Below are 25,048 nucleotides of genomic sequence, written 5' to 3' on the forward strand. Positions count from 1 at the left end.
ATGGGGTTGGTGAATCAAGAGGTAGCATAAGAAAAATACATTTATTATGGACTGACATACTATGTCAATGATGGTGTCATGAAAAAAACAACTTACTTTGGGCTTGCCAAATATAAAAACTTTCTATTGACTTGTGATCAACCCTTGCAGGGGTCTCCCTCCCCTCCCCCCACCCCCCAACCCCCCCCCCCCCCCCAAAAAAAAAAACAACAACGATGAGAGATTATGCAATGAATAGCGCAGATCTTCCAGTCCTACTGAAATCACAAAGTTTAAGTAATGGAACATTACTATCAAGCAAATGACGTACTCTAGTACTAGAAGAATTTGATGCATATCTTTGCGCTACAAATATTTGATATTTGTTTACATAGGTGTAAATGTTTAATGCTGTCAAACAGTTACAATACAATTGAATATCCTAAAACTATCCTATAAGGATAAGCATTAAAAAAAAATACATTTTAACGTAGACAGCAAGCTCATAAACACTCATTGAACCGAAATATACATGGAGACCACATAGATGAAAGCATAAATATAATCCAATAATTTCAACAAAGTGCTCAGTGTGTGATTAATGAAGACAACAGAATTCCTACATTTGGCTGATTCAAGACTGTTCATTAACGCACAAAAAAGTAGTTCCAACTAATTTTACTTCTTAATACGCTTGAAAAACAAAACAATGTACACAATTTACTTTTATTTTTTTTTAGTTGTATTAAATCGCAGGAAACATCTGGAAACATGGCCACATTTTGGAGATTGAAAAGTTCAGTCTTCCAGAATTTTTGATAACGAAGCCGCATATAACATTATAATGTTTAGTTATTGTTTTTTTTTTTTATCTGCGTATATTATAAGTCTTTTTTTTTTTGTTCCAGGACTAAAGGAAGTTCAATATTGCAATAACCATCATTGTAATGGTTTGTTCCGAGACTACGCCGCAGCTCAGCTTAAGTCACAGTTACTTCTAGACACGTAAGTCTCAATACAGGGCGTTTGGGGGCGGGTCGCAGTTCCTGGTGCACAGCTGCGCAGAGCCAGCTGAAGTGAGTAGATGCTACAAGCAAAGAATGAACGTCTGCTCCTCAGTTGGGGCTGTACCTGTTGCACGTCTGGCAGCAGTATTGTCTGACAGCCCGGCGCCTGCAACCGCCGGGGTTCACCTGGAGTAGCCCTTGACAATAGACGTCGTTCTTGTCTCCCCTGCAGCGGTCTGTGGAAGACAATGCGAGAGTCTGCTTAGTCTGTTTTGTTTGCTAAGTCATTACATTCGGAAGACTAGGATACGCCAATGTGTGTAACATTCAGAGGCATACATTGGTAGAAACCGTAAAAGGTAACTATTACCAATAATTGTTAGCGAGATTAAACAAATCCTTACTAGCACCTACTCAGGTGAATGCCCTTTAGTGTCAGAACACTTGGGACATTTTTAAAAATATCTTTTTTTTATTCTAATTGTCAACGTGATCGATTAAATTTTAATTTGGAGTTTCTCAAATTTGAAATAAAGAAAAAAAATAGTACAAAAAGAAAGGGTACACAATTTTCGGTTCATTAAAAACAATATTTTCCACATAAAAGGCCGGTAATCGATATGTAATCCTTTTTTTTCATTGGGTGTGCAGTGGTCTCCCTTTATCTTTTCAATTGGTGGAAAGTGTTGTCAAGCTAGAAGTGGTGTTTAAGAAAGCTGATTTGATTGTGGTGACGGCGCTGTGTGTGGTGATGATGTGTGTGTGGTGATGATGTTTGTGTGGCGATGATGGTTATGTGTGTGTGGTGATAATGGTTGCGTGATGATGGCACAGGATGTGAGATAATCGTAATGGTGTGCGATGATGGCGTTGCATGTGGTGGTGTGTGTATGGTGATGATGTTGGTTTGTGTAATGACGGCAGTGTGTATATGACATGGTGCTGTGTGTGGAGATGATGGTTATTTGTGTGGAGTGATGACGGTGATGTGCGTTTGGTGATGATGGTGGTGTGTGTGATTGTGATGGTGGTGATGTGTGTGGTGATGGCGCTGCATAAGGTGGTGTTCGTGTAGGATGATGCTAGTGGTCTGTTTAATGACGGCAGTGTGTGTGTGTGTGAGAATGCTGCTGTGTGTGGTGATGAGGTGACATGAGTGTGGTGATGGTGTGTGATGATGTTTGTGTGTTTATCATAGTGGTGTGTGATGATGATGGTGGAGTGTATGTGATCATGATGGTGTGTCTGTAGTGATGGTGGTTTGTGGTCATCGGGGTGGCATCAGAGTGGTGATGGTGATATATGTGGTAATGGTGTTGTGTGACAATGGTACTGTTTGTAGTGATGGTCTAGTGTGTGACGATAATAGTGTGTGTGTGTGTTGAGCTGTATGTAGTGTGTGGTGATGTCTGATGATGTGTTGTGTGTAGTGATGTGTGTGAGTGGTCATGGTAGTGTTTGCGAGGTTATCAATCACATTATATTTATTAAAAAGATGACATCTATTTTTTTTTCCAAGACATAAATGATATCTTACAGGTGAAGATCATAAGGTGATACGAAATAACGCTCTTCAAATTTTGAACAAAGACCCTGCGATCTATAGATCAGATGATGTTAAGGTCATGTGTTTTTGTGGCCAAGGGTTAACGAGCAGGGTGTCTTGTGGCCAGCACAACGACCAACCACCTTTACCTTCCGCAACTAAAGTCAAGTACCCATTAGAGCTGGGTGGACTCAAGGGCGCTTTAAAAATTCAGAAATTCATAATCCCAGTCTTCACAGAGACTCGAACCCAGGACCCCAAGTTCAGAAGCCGAGCGCTTAACCACAGGACCACCACGCCCCCTGAAAGCTTCATGGATGCAAATTATTTCAATAATATCCCTTATTCCTAAAGGTGCCTTCATCAAATAAAATAAATTTGTGTTTACCTTGCCGAGCAGTCGTGCGATTCCGCTTCTCTTGAGCTTTTTGCGTTGCTGCTGGTCCTTTCATCCTGTAAGAAGGAACTTCATTGTTACGCTGACGGCTGGGAATGATGCGAATCTGTGGCACTGGTGAGTTTATAGCATTCTTGGCTGGGTCCAGGATACACTCGCCGAGGTGGCAAATCTGTTGAAGGGCGAATTTTTTTTTTTTAGTTAATATTTCGAGCTCCGTTAAACTCAAAGAATGGCTGATAGAGACTTTTGCGTTTATTTTTTTAGAGAGATGTCTACGATTCAGTTACCAGCTTAGAAGTGATGTAAAAGTTATACAAACACACAAAGTTTCTATAAGCCCAGCTACACGAGGCCCAGCTACATGAGGCCCAGATGTATAAGGCCCACCTACACGAGGCCCAGCTACATGAGGCCCAGATGTATAAGGCCCACATACATGAGGACCAGATACATGAGGCCCAGATGTATAAGGCCCACCTACACGAGGCCCACCTACACGAGGCCCAGATGTATAAGGCCCAGATACATGAGGCCCAGATACATGAGGCCCAGATATATAAGGCCCAGCTATATGAGGCCCAGATATATAAGGCCCAGATACATGAGGTCCAGATACATGAGGCCCAGATACATGAGGCCCAGCAATATATGGCCTAGCTATATAAGGCCCAGCTACGTTTATGTTTAAAAGACGGTGCATCATGCATCCTTACCCTGTTTACGCCACACTCTGTACCAGGTAGGGCAGTTAGGTAAGAGTTGGTCCTGCAGCCAGAAACTTTATGAGGATCCTTGCACCACAGCTGTCCACACATAACATCCTGAACATTGCCGTCCTGTAGACAGAGAGGAAATACATTGGTTGAATCGTGAGAGTTAAAGTAGCCTCTAACTTGAGCTAAGTTAACCCCTTTCAGAATTAGCAATCCATGATGTCAAACTCATCTGTTTCTGTGGCTGACGGCTAACGACAGTGGCGTAGCTAGGGTGACACGGGAGGGGGGCGGCTTGACCTCATTAGGGGGTCCCTGCATTTTGACTTTCGACATCTATGCATGAGGTAAAGGCGTGATATTTAATGTAGAAACACATTTCGAACACTCATTTGGGGGTCAGCTCAATTTTGGCCCTTGGGGGGGGGGGGGGGGAATCAAATTTGGACCCCCCTCCTCCCAACTCTAGCCTCGCCACAGGCTAACGACGGTTACTTTTACCCAACTCAAGTCAGGTACTCATTAGAGCTGGGTGGACTCAGAGATCGCAAGGTGCGAAAGGGTTAATTTATATGTCTTTTACTTGTACATCGTCTGTAAGACATGCTTATGATCTGGTCCTAGGTACGAAATGACTTAGCGAATCTACGTGACCCGCAGGGTTCGCCAACAAATGATAGATGACAATAGTTCTGCTAGTGACAAGTCTCTGTATGTGACAGAGCGGTACTATGTTCTTGCAGCACGATGGAATTCTTGTCACACACACACACGCACACACACATACATAAATCCCCTCATACAAATGTTGTTTTAGTCCAAGCCATTAATTTCTGCGTGAGACAGGTTTGCACCCTGCCTTGTTTTCAGGTGGCTGAGTGGTTAAGCGCTTGGCTTCTGAGCCTGGAGTCCTCGGTTCGAATCTCGGTGAAGACTGGGATTTTGAATTTCAGGATTTTTAGGGCACCCTAAAACTCTAATGGGTACCTGACTTTAGTTGGAAAAAGTAAACGCGGTTGGTCGTTGTGCTGGCCACATGACACCCTGCTCATTAACCGTTGGCCACAGAAACAGACTACACCGAATGGAGGGAATCCGAATCAAGCCAATCCCCCCAACCTATAAAAAGTGTAACACTAGTAGCCCTGTCGAAGCTGCCCTTGTATACATATTAGAGTAAAAGTATACATTAAAAAAAAAATTAATATTAATTTCCTTTCTGCGCATTAGCTCTATTGCTTTGTTTATTCTAACTGATGTGATAATCAATAAAGCCTTATGTCTGAATGTTCAAGCACCTAACCAAAGCCAGTTTATTTCATAAGAAAAAACAAATGAAAAGAATGTGCAGTGTCCGGAAGCAAGAGCAAGTAATCAGCGACATCTCGTCAGGTCAGCGAGTTACTGCCCGTGTCATCGGTAACTTGAAACGTCTTTGCGCAAGTAGATTGATGGCTCTGAAGGAACAAATTTTATAAGGACCGCCTCCCCCCCTCCTTTTTTTTTTTTTTGGTTCCTTTTTTTTTTCTTGTCTTCACTCTTACACCTCCGTATTCAAGGTTGGTGGCGTAGTTATAGAGTGGGTCGATATATGTCTTAGTAGCACTTTGAAATAAATGAGAGAGACAGAGAGAGAGAGAGAGAGACAGAGTGAGAGAGAGAGAGAGGGAGAGCAAAAGAAAGAGTCAAAGATTAAATCCCATTGTATGATTTATTTAGTTCATTAACTTTTTACTGAATGGAAGAAATGAAATTCATTTACTAGAAACCTTAATTCAAACCAAATTTTTTCATGTATCTCGAAATTGTATTCTCTTCCTGGAGTGATGCACTACACTGTGCAATATACATATATTACTTTACTTTTCCAAAAACTAATGTCAGGTACCCATTAGAGCTGGATGGACTCAGAGGCGCCAAAGATCCCGAAATTAAAAATCCCAGTCTTCATCAAGATTCGAACCCGTAACCCATGGTTTGGAAACCAAGCGCTTTAACGGTCAGCCACCGCGCCTCCTTTCAGCTGATTTTGAAGTAGAAAACTCCGGAGCCTTTTGTATCAGCTAATCAGAAGGAATGGTGGTGTTCTTTGTTATGTGATAATTTTTAAGAATCTATATGCCTTCTATTTTTCTAACAGACCTTTACTGGTGTGTTATTTTCCTTCTGTTTAGGACAGTTTAACATCAAGTTTACTCATCCTAAATCCACACAGATCTAGTTCTAAATCACAAACGAAAAAAAAAAAAAGGTGGTTAAAACAACATCAACAGCAGACGATACAAAATTTTCCTCCGTCAGCGGGATGAGAGGCGGCGATGACGTCATCTTCTATACGCAATCGACTACCAAGAGAGTAAGTATAAGTAAACAGGGAGGGGGAGGGGGGCGGGAGAGAAACAAAACACACACAAAAGCCTTTCATTTCTGTAAATAAACAAAGTGGATTCTTCGCCTAGTCCCTCCCACACCCCCCACTTCATCCAACACCACACACGTCGGCGCCCGTAACACCTGCTACAACGTCTGAGGGCGCCAGTCTTTGAAGAGCGCCCTAGGAACCACTCATAGTTTCCACCCCACACGCCTGAACTTCAAGGTAGGAGAAACTGGACCAGAAACTTCTGTGGAACTCTGGGAACGGGAAAAAGGGGGGGGGGGGGGGGGGAGAGTGAACCAAATCATCCAATCGAATTTGTTCATCGAACTGTTGCCAGATAAATACTCAAAACTAAAAGTGAAAAAAAAAATATATTCGACTCAAGAGAATGACACTACGAGCGCATACTATTGATAAAAAAAACACATGTAAATGGATCTGCTTTCAAATTTTTTTCTGTTACCCGTAAGATCGTTAAACATCTTTGAGCACCAAAACTGACTCTTTAACAATCTAACGCCTTCTATTTTATTCGATTGATTGCTGTTCTTGATAGGACGGATCTGTTTTACTTCAAGATGACCAAGATATCTAATGTTGTTGTTGTTTGTTGTTTTAGATTACTTTCATTTGGCTATGCTAGTGTGTTTTTTATTTGTTTGTTTTTTTTGTATTTATTATCAATTTAATAAATTTTTTGATCTGATAAAAAAAAAGTATATTTTACTCAATTTTTTTTTGTTTTATAATTCTGAGAAAATAACCAAAGCATTTTATTTTATTGCAACTGGAGCTCTTATAGGATTTGGTATCAAGAAACTGGTATCAAGAAATTGGTATCAAGGAATTTGTATCAAGTAACTGGTATCAAGGAATATCAAGTCTCAAGAGGAGATTAATTGGACCTAAAACACCACCGACTTTGACCTCTCTCCGCGACAACAAAACCACCAGAGGGACCAAATTCTAGATTATATTTTCATTTTCGTCCAGATTGGAACCTTCAGTTCTCACTCTTTCATTTTCTCACATTCTCTCTCTCTCTCTTTCTCTTCTCTCTCTTTCTCTCTCTTTCTTTCTCTCTCTTTCTCTCTCTTTCTTTCTCTCTCTTCCTCTCTCTCTTTATTTCTCTCTTTCTCATTCTCTCTCTTTATTTCTTTCTCTTTATTTCTTTCTCTTTCTTTCTCTCTCTTTCTTTCTCTCTCTTTCTTTCTCTCTCTTCCTCTCTCTCTTTATTTCTCTCTTTCTCATTCTCTCTCTTTATTTCTTTCTCTTTCTTTCTCTTTCTTTCTCTCTCTCTCTTTCTTTCTCTCTCATTCTCTCTCTTTCTTTCTCGCTCTTTCTTTCTCTTTCATTCTCTCTCTTTCTTTCTTTCTCTCTCTTTCTTTCTCTTTCTTTCTCTCTCTTTCTCTCTCTCTCTCTCTTTCTTTCTCTCTCATTCTCTCTTTCTTTCTCTCTCTTTCTCTCTCTCTTTCTCTCTCTCTCATTCTCTCTCTTTATTTCTCTCTCTTTCTCTCTCTCTTTCTCTCTCTCTCATTCTCTCTCTTTCTCTCTCTTTCTTTCTCTCTCTTTCTTTCTCTCTCTTTCTCTCTCTCTCTTTCTTTCTCTTTCTTTCTCTCTCATTCTCTCTCTCTCTTTCTCTCTCTCTCTCTCTTTCTCTCTCATTCTCTCTCTTTCTTTCTCTCTCTTTCTCTCTCTCTCATTCTCTCTCTTTATTTCTCTCTCTTTCTCTCTCTCTCATTCTCTCTCTTTCTTTCTCTCTCTTTCTTTCTCTCTCTTTCTTTCTCTCTCTTTCTCTCTCTCTCTTTCTTTCTCGTTCTTTCTCTCTCATTCTCTCTCTGTCTTTCTCTCTCATTCTCTCTCTGTCTTTCTCTCTCTTTCTTTCTCTCTCTTTCTCTCTCTTTCTTTCTCTCTCTTTCTTTCTCTCTCTTTCTCTCTCTCTCTCATTCTCTCTCTTTATTTCTCTCTCTCTCTCATTCTCTCTCTTTATTTCTCTCTTTCTTTCTCCCTCTTTCTCTCTCCTCTCTCTCTTTATTTCTCTTTCTCTCTCTTTCTCTCTCTCTTTATTTCTCTCTCTCTCATATTCTCTCTTTCTCTCTCTCTCTCTCTCTCTCTCTCCCCGTTTCATACTTGTAATTTACTGTTTAATATCAGCCTCAATCCTTTCTCGCGCTGTTTATCTCTGACAGAGTCACGCTCACGTGATCTAACTCAAAGGACTTGTGTATGTTTTCAAAACTGTTATATGCAAGTAGAACTACATTGAGTGATTGTGTGATGCAACACGATGGAAGGCCTACGCGTTAGCTGCTGAGCTATTCAAGTATTTATAAAAGTAAAAAGTTGTATAGTCTAAAAGAGTCTATAGTTTAACATGTGTAGCGAACAACCTAATTCTCTACAGAAGGCTTATCTACGCTTAGCTAAGTACATTATATACAACATAGTTCATCAATTATTAACTAATTGGTTAATTATTTTATAGATTCATGTGTTGTCATCAACAATGCATAATTTTCCAAAATTTAAATTTCATCCGAGAATGCAAAGTGGGAGAAATAACGTGTAAAGGATTCTACCCAGACAGACAGACAGACACATGGGGTGAGTTAATATAACTTTTGCAAAAGAAAAAAAAAAGAGAATTTTAAAAAATTGAATGAAACCTACCGTGCAGAAGGCGGACTTCTTGCCGAAGATAAGTTTACATTGCATGTCGGCTGTGTACAGGTGGCCCGGCGGTAGCCGTTTCAGCTCATAGCTGTAGTAAACTGGGGGGTCATCGTTCACGCAGGCCGAGGAAGACTTTCTGTGGAGGGAGGGGGGGGGGATCGAGACAGAATAACAAGAGCATTAAAAAAAAAAGATTATGATGAAAAGGTCAGAGGTTAGCAAAATGGCGCGCATCAAGGGAAGAGCAGCATGTCGACAAGTGTTCTGTATAAAATGTTGGTTAGAGCATCACCGTGAGGAAAAGGGGAGGGTGGGGGGAACACGGGGGACTTAGTTGTGACTGGGGCGTTGAGAAGGAACGTATAACGGGGCGGGGGAGACCGAGGGTGCCATGGAGTGCTGTGGCACACTTTTATAGGTGAGAAAAAAATGTAATTAGATGAAGCTCGACAGATATCGCACCTAGCTGCCCCATAACCTATATACAAGAATGGCTACCTGGTAGATCATAATTAGACCTATGTGTACGACTATAGATGCATTGGTACGGTGTTTAAAAGTCAAAGCTAATGACCAGTGTATGCTAACATTGACATAATTCATAAATGATAATGTCGAAGTATTTGCTACATACAAAATGAAACTTTTTATATGTTTGTTTTTTAAGTGTTTCATGTATGGAGTACAAAGCAGTGGACAATCTAGTCAAATGTTTCTTGTCCAAAACCTGTCAACATTTTATATCCGAATTATAGAACGACCCCCAATTCCCCAAATTTTGTTGCAGAAATAAAAGAGTTATCATTCCATTGACTTTTTCATCGAGGGTTAGAGAGTCGGCGAGCGTGCGTCTTGCCCCGCATGGTTGGGCGACGTAGAGAAGAATATACACAGTTAGTACCCACCAAGGAGCTAAACTCTTTGCTCACAACAAAATATACGCTGCGGCTCAAGCCGGTGCGGGTCAAAGTAGGGACAGGCTTCATGTTTTTCCCCAATGTTTTGAGGATGTCATATATTTTCACTCTAAAAAAGATAGAAGCAAGAAAAACAACAAAAAAAAAAACAAGCAAAACCAAGCTGAGTGAAGGAGAGTGTACTTGTGATGGGTGTTAGGTGCATGTCACTTATGGCAGGCTGTACTTTCATTGTCAGGCCAAGCGAGTGGTGGAACGGATGACAACAGGAACCGTCATCAGCTGTGCGTGTGGTTCTCTGGTCGGGGGGGGGGGGATCTGGGTAATTGGTCAATCAGCTGTGAGAGGGGCGAGTAGAATGAGGAGCAGACCACACTAGTTGTCACACAATGGGGCCCTAGGACAAGTGGCATATATCCTCACCATCCACCCCCCCCCTCACGCTATCATTTGTTTTTCATGACCAGAGTTCTAAAGGCGTATGATATACCAGGGGCAGATGATATACCAGGGCAGATGATATACCAGGGCAGATGATATACCAAGGCAGATGATATACAAGGACAGTGAGGCAATACCAAAACTTATTTCAAAAAATAAAATTAACGGAGATTTTCTTTGTCAATTTTTATTGTTCCCTTCTTCATTTCTTCTCTTTGTTCGTATCTCTTTTTATTTCTAAGTTAATATTTCTTCCTTTATCTCAATCTTTCTATTTCTTTCTCTTTTGTGTAATCCTCCACCTGTCTCTAATTCTCTCTGCATCTCTCTCTATTTCTCTCTATGTCTCTCTCTATGTTTCTTTCTCTGTATCCCTTTCTATCTCTTTCGCTCTCTTTATCTCTCTGTCTCTGTCGCTCTTTCTCTCTGTCTCTATCTCTATTTTTCTCTCTCTGTCTCTCTTTCCTTTCGCCTCCCTCTATTTCTCTCTCTGTCTCTCTCTATGTTTCTTTCTCTGTATCCCTCTCTATCTCCCTCACTCTCTTTATCTCTCTGTCTCTGTCTCTCTTTCTCTCTGTCATTATCTCTATTTTTCTCTCTGTGTCTATCTCTCTGTCTCTCCCAGTGTGTCATTATTTATGTAGCTCTTTCTTTTATTACTTTTATCATTTTCTCTTTCTCTCATTCCTTCTCTGTCACAATGTCATTCTCTCTCCCTCTCTCTTTCTCTCTATCTCCTTTTTGTTATCATTGCTCTATTTCTCGATTTAATAATTTGTCTCTTTCTCTCTAAGTCATTATTTCTCTCTCTCTTTCTCTGCATCATTAATTCCCTTCTCTTCTTCTTTCTGCTGTTAATTCTCGTCACTATATCTTTTTTTTTTTCTCCATCAATGTTTCATTATTTCTCTCTCTCTCTCTCTCTCTCTCTCATCTCTAGGTTGTTAGCTGAACCTGAATAGTCCACACGATGTTTCGATATTTCTATGTTTTGATCTCAGCTCTTCACCGCTCATGACTTCATGGACCATAAGACAATTTATTAGTAGGGACTATCTGTAGCTTTTCCTTGCTTACATGCCCAGCTTCTTACAAATAGATAACTAGATGTCTATACAGGTAGGTAGACAGACGTCACAGGTCACCAACATACCTGAGGTGTATCAGCATGTCCCGGACGGAACATGGAGAGAAGTAGAATGCGTTCCTCAGCACGTGCCTCTCGTGTGAAGGTTGTGGAGACATGACGTAATTTCCGCTTGGGGGACAACTCTTGCTCTGCTTGTCTCCATCATGGTTGGCACCCAAACTGAAACAACCAATCATTTCATGTTTCATTCAAAGTGGTCGAAGTCTAAATTGAGATTATTAAACATCATATCTAATAGCTCAGTTACTTAACTTTGATTTCGCATAATATTATTAATGATATTGTTTTTATACAACGTATCTTTCATGTTCCTATAGTAGGGTCAGCGGCTCTGTTGCAATTTTGAAAATAACGAGAGTACACAGACTGGAGTAGTTATTGATGTACCAGAGTAAAGACCAAAGTCATAAGGCCAAAGGCGAATACTATATCTGATCAAGACTAAATGGTCAACACCATTACCAAACCAATTCTTTTAAACAAAGAAACTCTCGAGAGCGTTTTGCTGTAATAAGAACATCTGGGTTAGAGATTATTTTTTACTAAAAGGATCTTTATAAAATTGAGTCAAGTGTTCAAGGACAGCTGCTCCAGATTCCTAAATCTTAACTTACGGGATCATTTTTACATTCTACACTATTCTATCAATGTTGGTTCTAGAGGTAGTTATTAAAATAATAACAACAATATATCAATATCCTTGTGGACCATATTTACCTGTGCGCCAGCTCGTGGGTAGCCACCTTCACACACTGGAAGTCGCCCCTGTCGGCAACGATGGATACAGATGATGATGTTTGACAAACAGCATTCAGATAAGCCATACCTGTTAAAACAAAGATATACACATTGTATTCTGATAAGCCATAATTGTTGAAACCAAGATGCACACATAATACATAGACCTACAGATAGATTTGATTGTGCTTATATGTTTCTCCTGGACCCGATACATTAACAAATGAAATGATATGGGGACTAGACTCAGAGGCCCAAAACTTTATCAACCTGACATAGAGAACTGGAGACATACCACAGGAATGGAGAACTGCAAACATAATACCCATTTTTTTTTGTAAAAATCCATCAGGAGACCCAACAAGTTATAGGCCAATATCTCTAACATCTAACATTGGCAAAATAGCAGAAAAAAATATCCGACTTTATAACCAATCGTTATAATAGGCCTAAGCACACTGACCTGCGACGTCGCAACCTGTGGTCAGTTTAGACCACTAGCTCGTTGCCGCGTCACAAGTTTGACCTCGACATGCGACGTGGCGACGAGCTATTGGTCTAAACTTCCCACAAGATGCGACGTGGCGACGAGCTATTGGTCTAAACTTCCCACAAGATGCGACGTGGCGACGAGCTATTGGTCTAAACTTCCCACAAGATGCGACGTGGCGACGAGCTATTGGTCTAAACTTCCCACAAGATGCGACGTGGCGACGAGCTATTGGTCTAAACTTCCCACAAGATGTGACGTCGCAAGTCAGTGTTCAGGCCTGTTATAACGATTAGTCTCGGCACTTCCTAAAAATCCCGAAATTCGACCTAAAAAAAAAAAAACCTCGGTCAAGAAGCCCCCCCCCCTCCCCAATAAGAAGTCATGTTCCGATTTTCAGAAAACTGAATGTTCTGATTTACATTTTTATCAACTTCCTCTCCTTCTTCCACACTTGAAGAATCACTCAAATATTGGATTAAAATGCAAGCTTCTAACAAGAATCAAACCCGGGACTTTCGGTTCAAGATCAAAACTTCTTTATCTCTTTGTCAGCATGACCAATCTAATTTGATGCTCGTGTAGTTAAAAATACACGTATAGTTAAATCTTACTCATTTAATGCCTAATTAAAACTAAGCGAATGATGAATCGCTAACAACAAAGTTCTAACCTGTCTTATACTGTCTTAAGACTGTCTTATTCTGTCTTACGTAGGTGAGCGAAATAAAATAAATAGCTACGATAAAAAAAAAAAAGTTAGCGCTTCTTTCCAGATAGCCACTCAATAAAACATGGCGTGACCTTAGATACACCCACAACTTCTGGTACCTCGCAATGAACAGCACAATAAAATATGTACCCAGTTTAAATGTCAGGCCAATAAAACGTATTCACTATATACATACATACACAAACTCCAAGAAACTCACGCTAACAAACACAGATTTTAACCCAGATAAAACTTAAAATATCGTCTGCTGGTGTTGTCCACATTCATCAACGCAGTAGTTGAAATTCGGATAACAAATCCAGTTTATTGCAAGCTATCGTGAACTTTTATGTATTAACGCAGGCTTGCCTTAAGAAAAGCTGAACTTTTATTTGTTTTTTTGTTTAGATTTTTGTCGCAGTTTAAAAATATATGTTTCGTAGATTTAAATCCTTGAAGTCAAAAAGTTAATAAATGCTCAGAAATCTGGCCATATTTTAAAACCAAGTTTTAAAAATAGCAAAAAATCTAGATCTAAGTGTTGATTTCTGTAAGATAACCAAGTAGACATGTACGTTCACGTCAAATGTACGAGCAAAAGTGAGCTACTGTGTAGCAGAAGGGAGCATTCATTGAATACATTGAAATATTTCTTTGCCGCCAAAAATAGATTTGTGCACTTGGCCTCCATATTGCATTGTATGACACGTCATAACAGTGACCTTTCTATTCAGCGCCCTTGACATTGTTTATTTTGTCTATAAGTTTCATCATCTCTTCCAATCTTTCTCTATTCATTTTCATAATTTTTTCTTTAGGTTCCATTATATCACCTTAACATTTCTAGTTATCGCTTTCTCATCTTTTTCTTTCTTACTGAATTGTTTTGCATATAGAATGTGAAAATCAATATCAAAGTGTAGACAAAGAGCAGATTACTGTGATCAACTTTTGGTGTGAAAATCTTCTCTAAAGAGACTTACCTCCCAGACCAATGCCTTGTTTAATAGTCAGTCTGTATCTGAAACATTAGAGAGCACTAATTACTTCAAATACAGTATGAACCATAGTTAAAAAAAAAAAAAGTAAAGTTCCCCTTTCAGACCTTGTGGTCTATAGGGCAGATGATGTAAATGCCATCTGATTCTGTGGCTTACGGTTTACGAGGGTGTCATGTGGCCAGCACAACGACCAACCGCTTTTACTTTTCCCAAACTATCGTCAGGTACCCATTAGAGCTGGGTGGGTGCCCAAAGATCCCGAAATTAAAAATCTCAGTCTTCAGCAGGATTCTAGCCCGGGACTCCCGGTTCAGAAGCCAAGCGCTTTACCGCTCGGCCACCGCGCCTCCTTGTATGAACCATGCTTCGGGATTTTCTTTTCATTGTGCTTTTGTATCATCCGAGGTTAATGTATATAAATATACACTATTACCAAAAGCGTTGGTTAGTCATGTTAATGTGTAATACATATAAGTAAAAGTAGAATTGCTTTGTGCGGGTAAATTATAGATATAGAACTATTTGCAATTTTGAAATCAATGGTCAGCAAGCTCTATGTGGGTCTTTATTTTTTTTTTTTTTTTTAATGGAAAGTATCATGTATTGTTTTAAAGTCATGAAACACATTCATAAAATACTTGGTTGAATTTTTTTTTTTTTTTGGGGGGGGGGGGAGGGGGGAATTCTAAGTTACTAACGAGCAATGACGTGTGTCATGTGACTAAGTACTCACGCGGTGAAGATCATGGCGTGGTCAAACTCTGGCAGGTGTCGACGCCCGCCGAGCCATTTGGTGAATTTCTTCAGCGCCCTGTCAGTGTAGATGGACGCCATCCCGTGCGTGGTTACCGTGCCCCAGTCTACAAGCTGTTCCAGCCAGCCGGAATCCTCCCGCCTCTGCGGAGAACAAAATACATTTTGAAAAAAAAAAAAACAAGTCGCTGGCGTATCCAAGGGAGGGACACATCCATATCTTCACAGTCCAATACTATGGGGTTGTTCCTAATCTCTGACCTACTTTGAAATAAGTAACGTCTGACAATGGCGATGTCTTCCTATGATGACTTGTAGATGCAGTTCTTTCTAATACAGCCTAGTCTTAGTAGATCTACTAAATAATCATATCAATTAGTGAACTATTGTAAGGTAACATATTTTTATTACTGAAAGACGTTTAGATCTTGGCTATATATATAAGTTCTAATAAAAATCGATGACGCCATTAATATAAACAACACTACCACGTGACATGAAAGAAATACGGAAGGATAACATTGTGCTCCATTCACTGTCATGTATTTACGTGGAGGTTTGTTTACACTTGTTACTTGATTGCTCAGTTTTAATGGTTGTATCATTGGATCTCCTACAGAGGAAACTTCCTCATTCTTGACAGCTTTGAAAAGGGTCAAACGACTAGTCTTGTATGTGAGATGTACTTGTGTCTGTTTTGTATAGGTTTCTGTGATGCACTTGCCTCTGTGATAAACTTTCCTCTATGATGTACTCGCTTCTATGACGTACTTGCCTCATAGATGTACTTGCCTCATAGATGTACTTGGTTCATAGATGTATCTGTCACTTTAAAATATCTGTTTCAGTGATGTATCTATCGGTGATGTATCTGCATTTGTGATGTCTATGTGTTGTATCTGTGATGTCTATGTGTTGTATCTGTGATGTCCATGTGTTGTATCTGTGATCTCTATGTGTTGTATCTGTGATGTCTATGTGTTGTATCTGTGATGTCTATGTGTTGTATCTGTGATGTCTATGTATTGTATCTGTGATGTCCATGTGTTGTATCTGTGATGTCTATGTGTTGTATCTGTGATGTCCATGTGTTGTATCTGTGATGTCTATGTGTTGTATCTGTGATGTCTATGTTTTGTATCTGTGATGTCCATGTGTTGTATCTGTGATGTCTATGTTTTGTATCTGTGATGTCTATGTGTTGTATCTGTGATGTCTATGTATTGTATCTGTGATGTCTATGTTTTGTATCTGTGATGTCCATGTGTTGTATCTGTGATGTCTATGTTTTGTATCTGTGATGTCTATGTGTTGTATCTGTGATGTCTATGTGTTGTATTTGTGATGTCCATGTGTTGTATCTGTGATGTCCATGTGTTGTATATGTGATGTACATGTGTTGTATCTGTGATGTCTATGTGTTTTATCTGTGATGTCTATGTGTTGTATCTGTGATGTCTATGTGATGTATGTGTGATGCAATCCTACCTATACAATTTCTGTATAAGCGATGCATTTGTATCAGTGATGAATGGGTATCTGCATACTTGTGTATATATGTGAAGACCTGTAACTCTGATGAACTGTGCAATTATTTTCCAGATTATTCAGTTTGTCTTTGATGGGGAGGGGCAGTGGCTCAATTTCGCCTTTATCTAAATAAAACACAAATCACAGATCTCTCTCTCTCCCCCTTCCCAATACTAACTGTATAGCAAAGGTCTTACCTCGGCGACCAGTATTCCAGATATCTTTACGCTGATGCTTAAATCTGGGTCAGTAATTGTGGCGTACCTCTGATCAATCTACAGAATCAAAATGGAAATGCCAGGTGCTATAAGAAACAGGAATTCTAAAGATGGACAAATTTAAAGGCAAAAAGAAAAAAAAGTGTGTGTGTGTGTGAGAGAGGGGGCGGGGGACTATTTCCGAAGATTAAATGTCGAAGAAGACATTAGTAAAAGATAAGATAAGATAATTTTATGTATCCAATCGAATGGAAATTTAGTTCAACTACAATTGAAAACCTCAACGTAACTACTTTACAAAAACAATATAGATGAATGATTCGAACAACGTTCACACATGAAACACATACACACTAACAACCAGCGCTTTATGAATTTGACTTCTATGAACTTCTCGATGACTACAGCTGATCTTGTAACACCCTGACCGATAGTGGGATAAAGGAGTTTTTAAATCTTTCTGTTTTAGCACGGTTTATTTGAGGTGAACTGCAAACAGGCAGAGCTGGGAATAGATGGATAAATATACAGCAGAGGTACAACGTATTGGAAGAATTATACTAGTAGAAAAAAAAGTCTTTTTCAAAATGTGTCGGTCCATATAGTGAGGATTGCTTGTAAATGTAATAAGACTGAAGTCGAGAAAACTGAATGGAGTTTTGTTTGAAAGTTGTTGTATTTACGTGTCCCGTTGTGAGTTAAATAAAAAATGAAAATAGCTTCTATTTATACATCCGTACATAAATATTTTGTTTTAAAGGTGCTAGAGCAATAAGCTTACAATCATACACACAGAGATAGACTGGGAGAGAGAGAGAGAGAGAGAGAGAGGGAGAGAGAGAGAGAGACTTAAACACAAATACAGCCAAAAACTCCAGTCTTTGAAAGTCTCAATCAACCACGACGAGATTTTTTTTTTTTTTTGGTTTTGCCCAGGCTGTAGTTGTACCAGGTTTACAAAAACAGAAAGAAAGGGAAAAAAAACAACAACATATTTCCGCTGATTTTTTTCTTCATATTTTAACTTTTTTTTTAAGTCCACATTTTTTTAGCTTCTTGCTTCAAGGTCACACTTCAGACTTGCCAGTTTGATGCACTAGTCGAGAAGTAAGCAGACGTGAAAAACCCTCGCAACTGGGGGGGGGGGGCAACGAATCCATCACTACATGTAGTTACTTTGATCAATACTCGTATTGTGCTATGTATTTTCTTGTTCTTCTTGCGGTATGCGTGTGGACTGTCGATCGGTGGTCCCGAGTTCGAACCCACCCGCTGCCCTCCCACGTCGTCTTGCGGGAGGTTTGGGTAAAAGGTAGTGCATTATCTTCGTCTGTGAAGGAATATCCCAAACATGTGAAACATTTTACAAACATTTTCTTCTAAGGCATCGTCTTTGATTCAGCATGTTAAGGATGAGTGCATTTATTTCACAGAACCGTCCATAACTTTAAAAATAAATACAAAAACAAGAAAAATATTTTTTTTTAACTTTAAAAAACAAACAGAAAGCTTATATTAAGTGTAATTGTATCAATTACCAATACACTAACCACTCTGCCTTTGAATCTCTTATGAAAATAAAAGGTTTTATAGTTATCTATTGTAAGTTTCAAACTTTAAAGCTGCAACCTATAAAGGGGGCTAATTCAACTTATAGCACCGCATCAGTCCCCTACAATTTCTTTCCCTTGTTCGAGATACCAAACAAAATAATTAATTACCAATAGTTATTTAACAAACTGGTAAATATTTTTATTGATTATTGTATTGTCAGGTAAAAGAAATAATTGTGGAAAATTTCAGCTTGTTCCGAAATGGGGTGTGGGAGAAACCACGTGTACAAACTATTTACCTGGCAGACTGACAGAGTGAGTAAATATAAGCTTTGTAAAAAGGTAAGGGAATAGAAAGGCGTTTGATCGTTGTGTTAACTACATGATATTATCCTAAATTCTGACTACAAGATCCTAATAACCTTTATGTCTGAAAACGAAAGTTTAGTACACAGACAGACAACATAAAAAGACACAAAACACACATACGCATTAGGTGTTTAAACAGATACAGAATGTGACATTAAACACTAAATATGTTTTCTATCTTCTATTTCTTATTCTTCAATTATCAAACTTCCAGCTTCGTAGAGTATTAAATCACTAAAAACAAAAATTTTTTAGATCAGTAATAAAGTAAAAAAAAAACAACACATTCATTCTAGAACAGTCTCGTGGATAACTATTTATTCCAGTATCATGTGCTCAATACAACGATCAACAGACACCACTAGGTGCTAAACTTATACCACTAGGTGCTAAACTTATACCACTAGGTGCTAAACTTATACCACTAGGGGCTAAGCTTATACCACTAGGTGCTAAACTTATACCACTAGGTGCTAAGCTAATACCACTAGGGGCTAAGCTTATACCACTAGGTGCTAAACTTATACCACTAGGTGCTAAGCTTATACCACTAGGTGCTAAACTTATACCACTAAGTGCTAAGCTTATACCACTAGGTGCTAAACTTATTCCACTAAGTGCTAAGCTTATACCACTAGGTGCTAAGCTTATACCACTAGGTGCTAAGCTTAAACCACTAGATGCTAAGCTTATACCACTAAGTGCTAAGCTTAACATCTATAAACCAGAAAAATTTAGAAAAAAAAAACTGACCTATAAAAGAATTTGAATTCAAAACCCGTCCATGAGCCCTCTGCCACTAGGCCAGGGTCCTTCCAAGCCTTACTGAAAAATCCTTAACAAAAACCTCAAAGACAATTTGTTTTCTCTGCTTTCAAATGTGAACAGAAAAAAAAAAAAAAATCTTAACACCTTTTGACTTTCCCATAGTATGAGAACCCCTCTTGAGATTAAAAGGTGAGAATTAGGTCAAACAAAATAAGATGCCCCGCGATAAAGGTCAAGCAATCCCAACTGCTCGGGTTTCCTATTACCCACACAATCCAGCTGTCGGTGTTGGCTCACAGCTTGCACACTTACCATGGCGAACACCATGCCGTAGTACCTCCGGATTCGGGCCAGCGCCACCTTGTGGTCGCCCCCGTTATCTAGCAGATATTGCCGGAAGATGGAGTTGTCCACCACCACAAGTACGCCGACCTTTGCGCTCACCCGCTGTCGCTTGCGGATGATTAAGGGCCTGGAGGGGCCTGGGCCTATCTTAATTTGATGAGACATCTTGATGGGGGCCCATCGCCTGCTGCGGTCTGTCGAGAGAAGAAACGGCTGTTGGTGTGGTAATCTTGTTAGGCATTTTAGCGTTAGTAAGGTTTAGTGTTATAGTATTTAAGACATGTTGGTTTTTTATTCAGTACTGAAGAGATTACATTGCCAACAACACATAAGACATGACTTGGTTATGAGGCAACGAGATAAAAAGTGGAAAGTAAAAAAAAAAAAAAGAAAGCAAGCAGTGAGATATACAAGAAATTTCTGTTATTATAATAGATCTTATCCACTTGAATATTTTATAGATTCAACAGTCTTGAAATCGTTGTGTCCATTTCTTCAGTGTCATCTTATCTTCTTATCTTATTAAATACAGACGTTAATTCAGAAAAAAAAAGAAGATGATTACGTCCATCACGTGTCCCTAGGTCAATCTAATCATGCATGTTAACCAATGACTTAGATTCTGCCAAGTCATTTGGTTTTCTTGGCTGACTCAGGCAACCCATTCCATGCTAGTGCGGTACCTGCCTGATATTTTACAAGAAATAACAAAGGATAGATCAAAGAGTGAACATTTAATATATCTTTTTTGACCCCCATTATATGAGGTTTGAAAAAAAGGGGGAACTCTTTAAAGCATGGCCTGACTACAGTTTAATCTATTGCCCCGTCCGTCGCGAAGCGATTACAATAACTTAGGGAACTGAAATTAGATAAGGGCCTGGGCATCGGCTATAGTCGGAACGACGTTGTCCGTAGATATATAAATCTATATAGAGTATTGCCCCTCTTTTAGTTCTTAGTAAACGTTGTTTATCAAATATTCACAATAAGTATACAATAGGTGAACATAAAATGCATTCAAAGAAATTAGTGTTGGCTCATTGCTCAGAGGCGCCGTATTGAGAAACCTATTCCCTGACAACACAGACAAGAAGACAGCAATACGTTGCAAGCTTGTCCTGTCTCTGTGCTGGGCTAGCTCACCATGCGGGCCAGCAATCTCACTCAAGGGGTTTCGATGAGTCGCCACGAGGAGGCCAGGAATATCGGTGACCCACTTAGTGTAGGGCGACTTGTTCCTAAGTCCTCAGGCGCTAAAACAGTTGGCCTCTGACCGGAAGCAGTGGAAAACCTTTGTCTTCACATTACCCAAACACAAGTCCAGCAAAAGAAGAGTTCACTTCACAGTGAATCAATTCATTAATGAGGGCTGTTCAGCGCAATGATATTTTTTTTTCGTAAACCAGTCCGAACATTGAGCTGAAACGAATACAGTTCCGTGGCTAGGACCTATAGAAGACCTCTGATCAAAGTCTTGATGACTGCTTCTAACCTTGATCTTAGATAAGCAAGGTGCGCTACCACTAGCGAACGGGAGCCTGCGGGCCCGGGTAATAGAGTAGGGTACATTGAAGACCTGCTTACAGGATGGTTGTCTGGTTGGCGCTACCTTGTGTTGTCATGGCAACCTAATGTTGGTAGTAAATAAAACTCAGACATACATCTTTATTTACACACATGTATCTTAATTAATTTAAGACAAATGGCTAATTGAATTCATTACTCAGACAGAGTATTAATTGCCAACGGATTGAATTAATCACCAGGGTAATCAATTATATTATCCAGGTATTGAATTAATTTCTCAGGTAGACATATAGATTTCCCAGGTACCCACTCAAAGCCATACCGCTAGCAGTTCCATGAAATACTTGAGATTCCGCATTTAATATCTTCGCTTACAAAAATACCGCAGTTGGCAGAAGAATGCGTGATAAGCTTCTACAAAACCTACCTGTACATCGCCATCTAGTTAATGATGACAACTCTAGATCTAGTTTGTAAAAGTAAAAAAAAACTTCAGAGTGTAACGACAGTGATGCATAAATGTAATTCATGGACATATTATACAGTATTACTGGAAGAAGTTGGGGGGGGGGGGGGGGGGAGGTGGAGGTTGAGAGGTGCAAGAGTTGTAGAACGTGTGTGCTGTTTGGCACGTTGATGATTCCCCTTTGGCCCAATAGATTGTCATTATCTGCCCCTGTTTCGCCCCATTCACCTCAAGAGCGATAATGACACGGTTTTGATCTGCGGATCGTGGGGTCAGAGTGAAGCGATATGTAGCTACTTTACCTCGACCTGGCGCCGGCTAGAGGTCAATGGCGATTGGTGATGAGGACAAAATGAACTAGACCTAGAGGTTCTCACGCCGATCTTTACTCGAATTGCTTCGAAATTGTGTCGCCCCAACAGAAACGAATAGCAAATTAAAAAAAGATTATTTATTCATTGTGAGTTATGTGTAGGTTGGTGGAAAAAGTAAATATATAGCCATAAGGATTAATTTGTAAGATTTCAGTTCCATGTAAAGTTACAAACAAATTGCATATCAAATCAAAGACGTTTACTAGGCGTTTACTTTTAATTTAACCTACCCCTTAGTCTGTTGGACCGTTGGGGCACCACGCAAGATTTGTCGACCGTCTTTCTCCATTCCTCACTGTTTTTTGCCTTAGAACTTCTGTGACGGTAGGCGCGTCCCTTGGCAACCCGGGCGACGGCAAGCCGGTATGGATTTAAGGTCATGATCTCATTTTGGTGTAACGGGGGCTAGATATTAGCATGGCGGCGCCCATCCCTTTCCATGCTTGACCACAGTCACAAATCTAGCCTGGCGAAATGAATTCTTTTAAGACGAAACAGACCAATACTCAAATAGTGCAAGAAATCAATGATACTAATAATAATATATTGTGACTTTGATACCAGCAACGAATCCAGAGCCTTTCCTTTGCACAAATGTACAGTACACAATACACATGCTTGTAGCATTACTATTGCTAACCTCTTTGCGTGATGTCCCGAGCTGCTTACAGAAGCTTTTGACTTGTTCGTATGGCCAGCTACAAGTTGGAAGAGAAAAAGGAGTTTGGGCCGACTGCGAATCACAAGTTTTTCCATGGTTAAGGCTTTCCATATCTCCACATGTTATTGCAGCGCAAGACAATGAAATCCAAAACAGGATCACAATAGCAATCGGGTCTTCCCACCATTGTAAAAAAAAACAACAAAAAAAAACGCAAGGCCATATCACAAGATACACAGGACTCGCTAAGACCTTCCTGCAGGGAACAGTTCCAGTGAAAAGAAGAAAACAAAAAGAAGTAGTAATAGGAAGACAATCGGATAATGGACATTCGGCTCTTACTTCACACGGTTCTGGACGGAGTTACCGGGAAGGAAGAGGCAACAGGTTACAGTTACTTTCAAGTACAGACAGAGTTTGGTAACGATAATAAAGATGATGATGATGAGGATAAAGATGGTGCTGATGATGATAATGATGAAAGAGGAAACAGGTTAGGAAACATAGTCACTTTGAAGTACAGACAGAATTCGATGATGATGATAAATATGATAATGATGATGATAATGATGAACAAAATAAAGAAAATGTATCTTATCTTATATATTACAGACGTTAATTCAAAAAAGAAGATAATTACGTCCTACGCATTTTATCTGTCAATCTAGTCATTCATGTTAATCAATGACGTAAACTCTGCTAAGTCGCTGGTTTTCCTGGCTGATTCAGGCAACCCATTCAATTTTCTAATGGCGCTAGGGAAGAAGGAGCACTTGTAAGAATTTGTCGTAGCGTATGGAATAAGAAATGTTTTTGTCTGTTATATTATTTTATTTTTTTTTAAATCTATCATTATTTGTTGTTAATCATGAAACCAGACCATTTCGGTTAATTTCTAACTGAATGGCTTACGTACCGTTTCCCACCGTTAGGCTCTGACGTCATAGATTAGCGCGATAAGATTCCACTTCAAAGAATCTAATCCCACGTATTAGAGTGATCTTTCAAATTTGACCTTAAAGGTTAATCGCATTTGTCATTCATGGCCTGTGTAACTGTAATACTGAGTGGGTGTGGAGGTGGAGGACTATATATATGGGTGTGTATGTATGTATGTATGTTAAGATGTGTGTGTGTGTGAATAAGGGCGTGTAAAGTGTTCGTTTCACGGGCTCTAACTCTCCGGTCAAACATGTGAACAGGCCTCCCCCCCACCCCCCCTAGAACAATGCGAAGAAGGAGGCGTAGTATTTCTGTTACACTTCCTCTCTTTCTTCTTCCTCGTTCTCCTTTTTATGTTGGAGCGTTCAGAGGACTAGACCAATATATGAGATGAACTGTTGGGGCGTTCAGATGACTAGACCAATATATGATATGAACTGTTGGGGCGATCAAATGACTAGACCAATATATGAGATGAACTGTTGGGGCGATCAAATGACTAGACCAATATATGAGATGAACTGTTGGGGCGATCAAATGACTAGACCAATATATGAGATGAACTGTTGGAGCGTTCAGATGACTAGACCAATATATGAGATGAACTGTTGGAGCGTTCAGATGACTAGACCAATATATGAGATGAACTGTTGGGGCGATCAAATGACTAGACCAATATATGAGATGAACTGTTGGGGCGATCAAATGACTAGACCAATATAAGATATGAACTGTTGGGGCGATCAAATGACTAGACCAATATATGAGATGAACTGTTGGGGCGATCAAATGACTAGACCAATATATGAGATGAAATGTTGGGGCGATCAAATGACTAGACCAATATATGAGATGAAATGTTGGGGCGATCAAATGACTAGACCAATATATGAGATGAACTGTTGGAGCGTTCAGATGACTAGACCAATATATGATATGAACTGTTGGGGCGATCAAATGACTAGACCAATATATGAGATGAACTGTTGGAGCGTTCAGATGACTAGACCAATATATGATATGAACTGTTGGGGCGATCAAATGACTAGACCAATATATGAGATGAACTGTTGGAGCGTTCAGATGACTAGACCAATATATAAGATGAACTGTTGGGGCGATCAAATGACTAGACCAATATATGAGATGAACTGTTGGGGCGTTCAGATGACTAGACCAATATATGAGATGAACTGTTGGGGCGATCAAATGACTAGACCAATATATGAGATGAACTGTTGGGGCGATCAAATGACTAGACCAATATATGAGATGAACTGTTGGGGCGTTCAGATGACTAGACCAATATATGATATGAACTGTTGGGGCGATCAAATGACTAGACCAATATATGAGATGAACTGTTGGGGCGATCAAATGACTAGACCAATA

General features: G+C 39.6%; 1 protein-coding gene across 1 annotated transcript; it reads right to left on the reverse strand.

Annotated features, from left to right (window-relative positions):
• Positions 1 to 208: 208 nt before the first annotated feature.
• On the reverse strand, positions 209 to 19,871 carry LOC106052005 (metalloprotease mig-17-like). The gene is made up of 10 exons (XM_013207245.2): positions 19,651 to 19,871; positions 16,628 to 16,705; positions 14,881 to 15,044; positions 14,130 to 14,167; positions 11,924 to 12,032; positions 11,210 to 11,365; positions 8,696 to 8,834; positions 3,646 to 3,768; positions 2,921 to 3,101; positions 209 to 1,222 (listed from the first exon to the last, which is right to left on the reverse strand). The coding sequence occupies exons 1-10, from the start codon at positions 19,846 to 19,848 to the stop codon at positions 1,095 to 1,097; spliced, it is 1,314 nt and encodes a 437-aa protein (XP_013062699.2). The 5' UTR covers positions 19,849 to 19,871; the 3' UTR covers positions 209 to 1,094.
• Between the last annotated feature and the right edge of the window lie 5,177 nt (positions 19,872 to 25,048).

The sequence above is a fragment of the Biomphalaria glabrata genome, chromosome 3 (genome assembly GCF_947242115.1).
Source record: "Biomphalaria glabrata chromosome 3, xgBioGlab47.1, whole genome shotgun sequence".
Lineage (NCBI taxonomy): Eukaryota > Metazoa > Mollusca > Gastropoda > Planorbidae > Biomphalaria > Biomphalaria glabrata.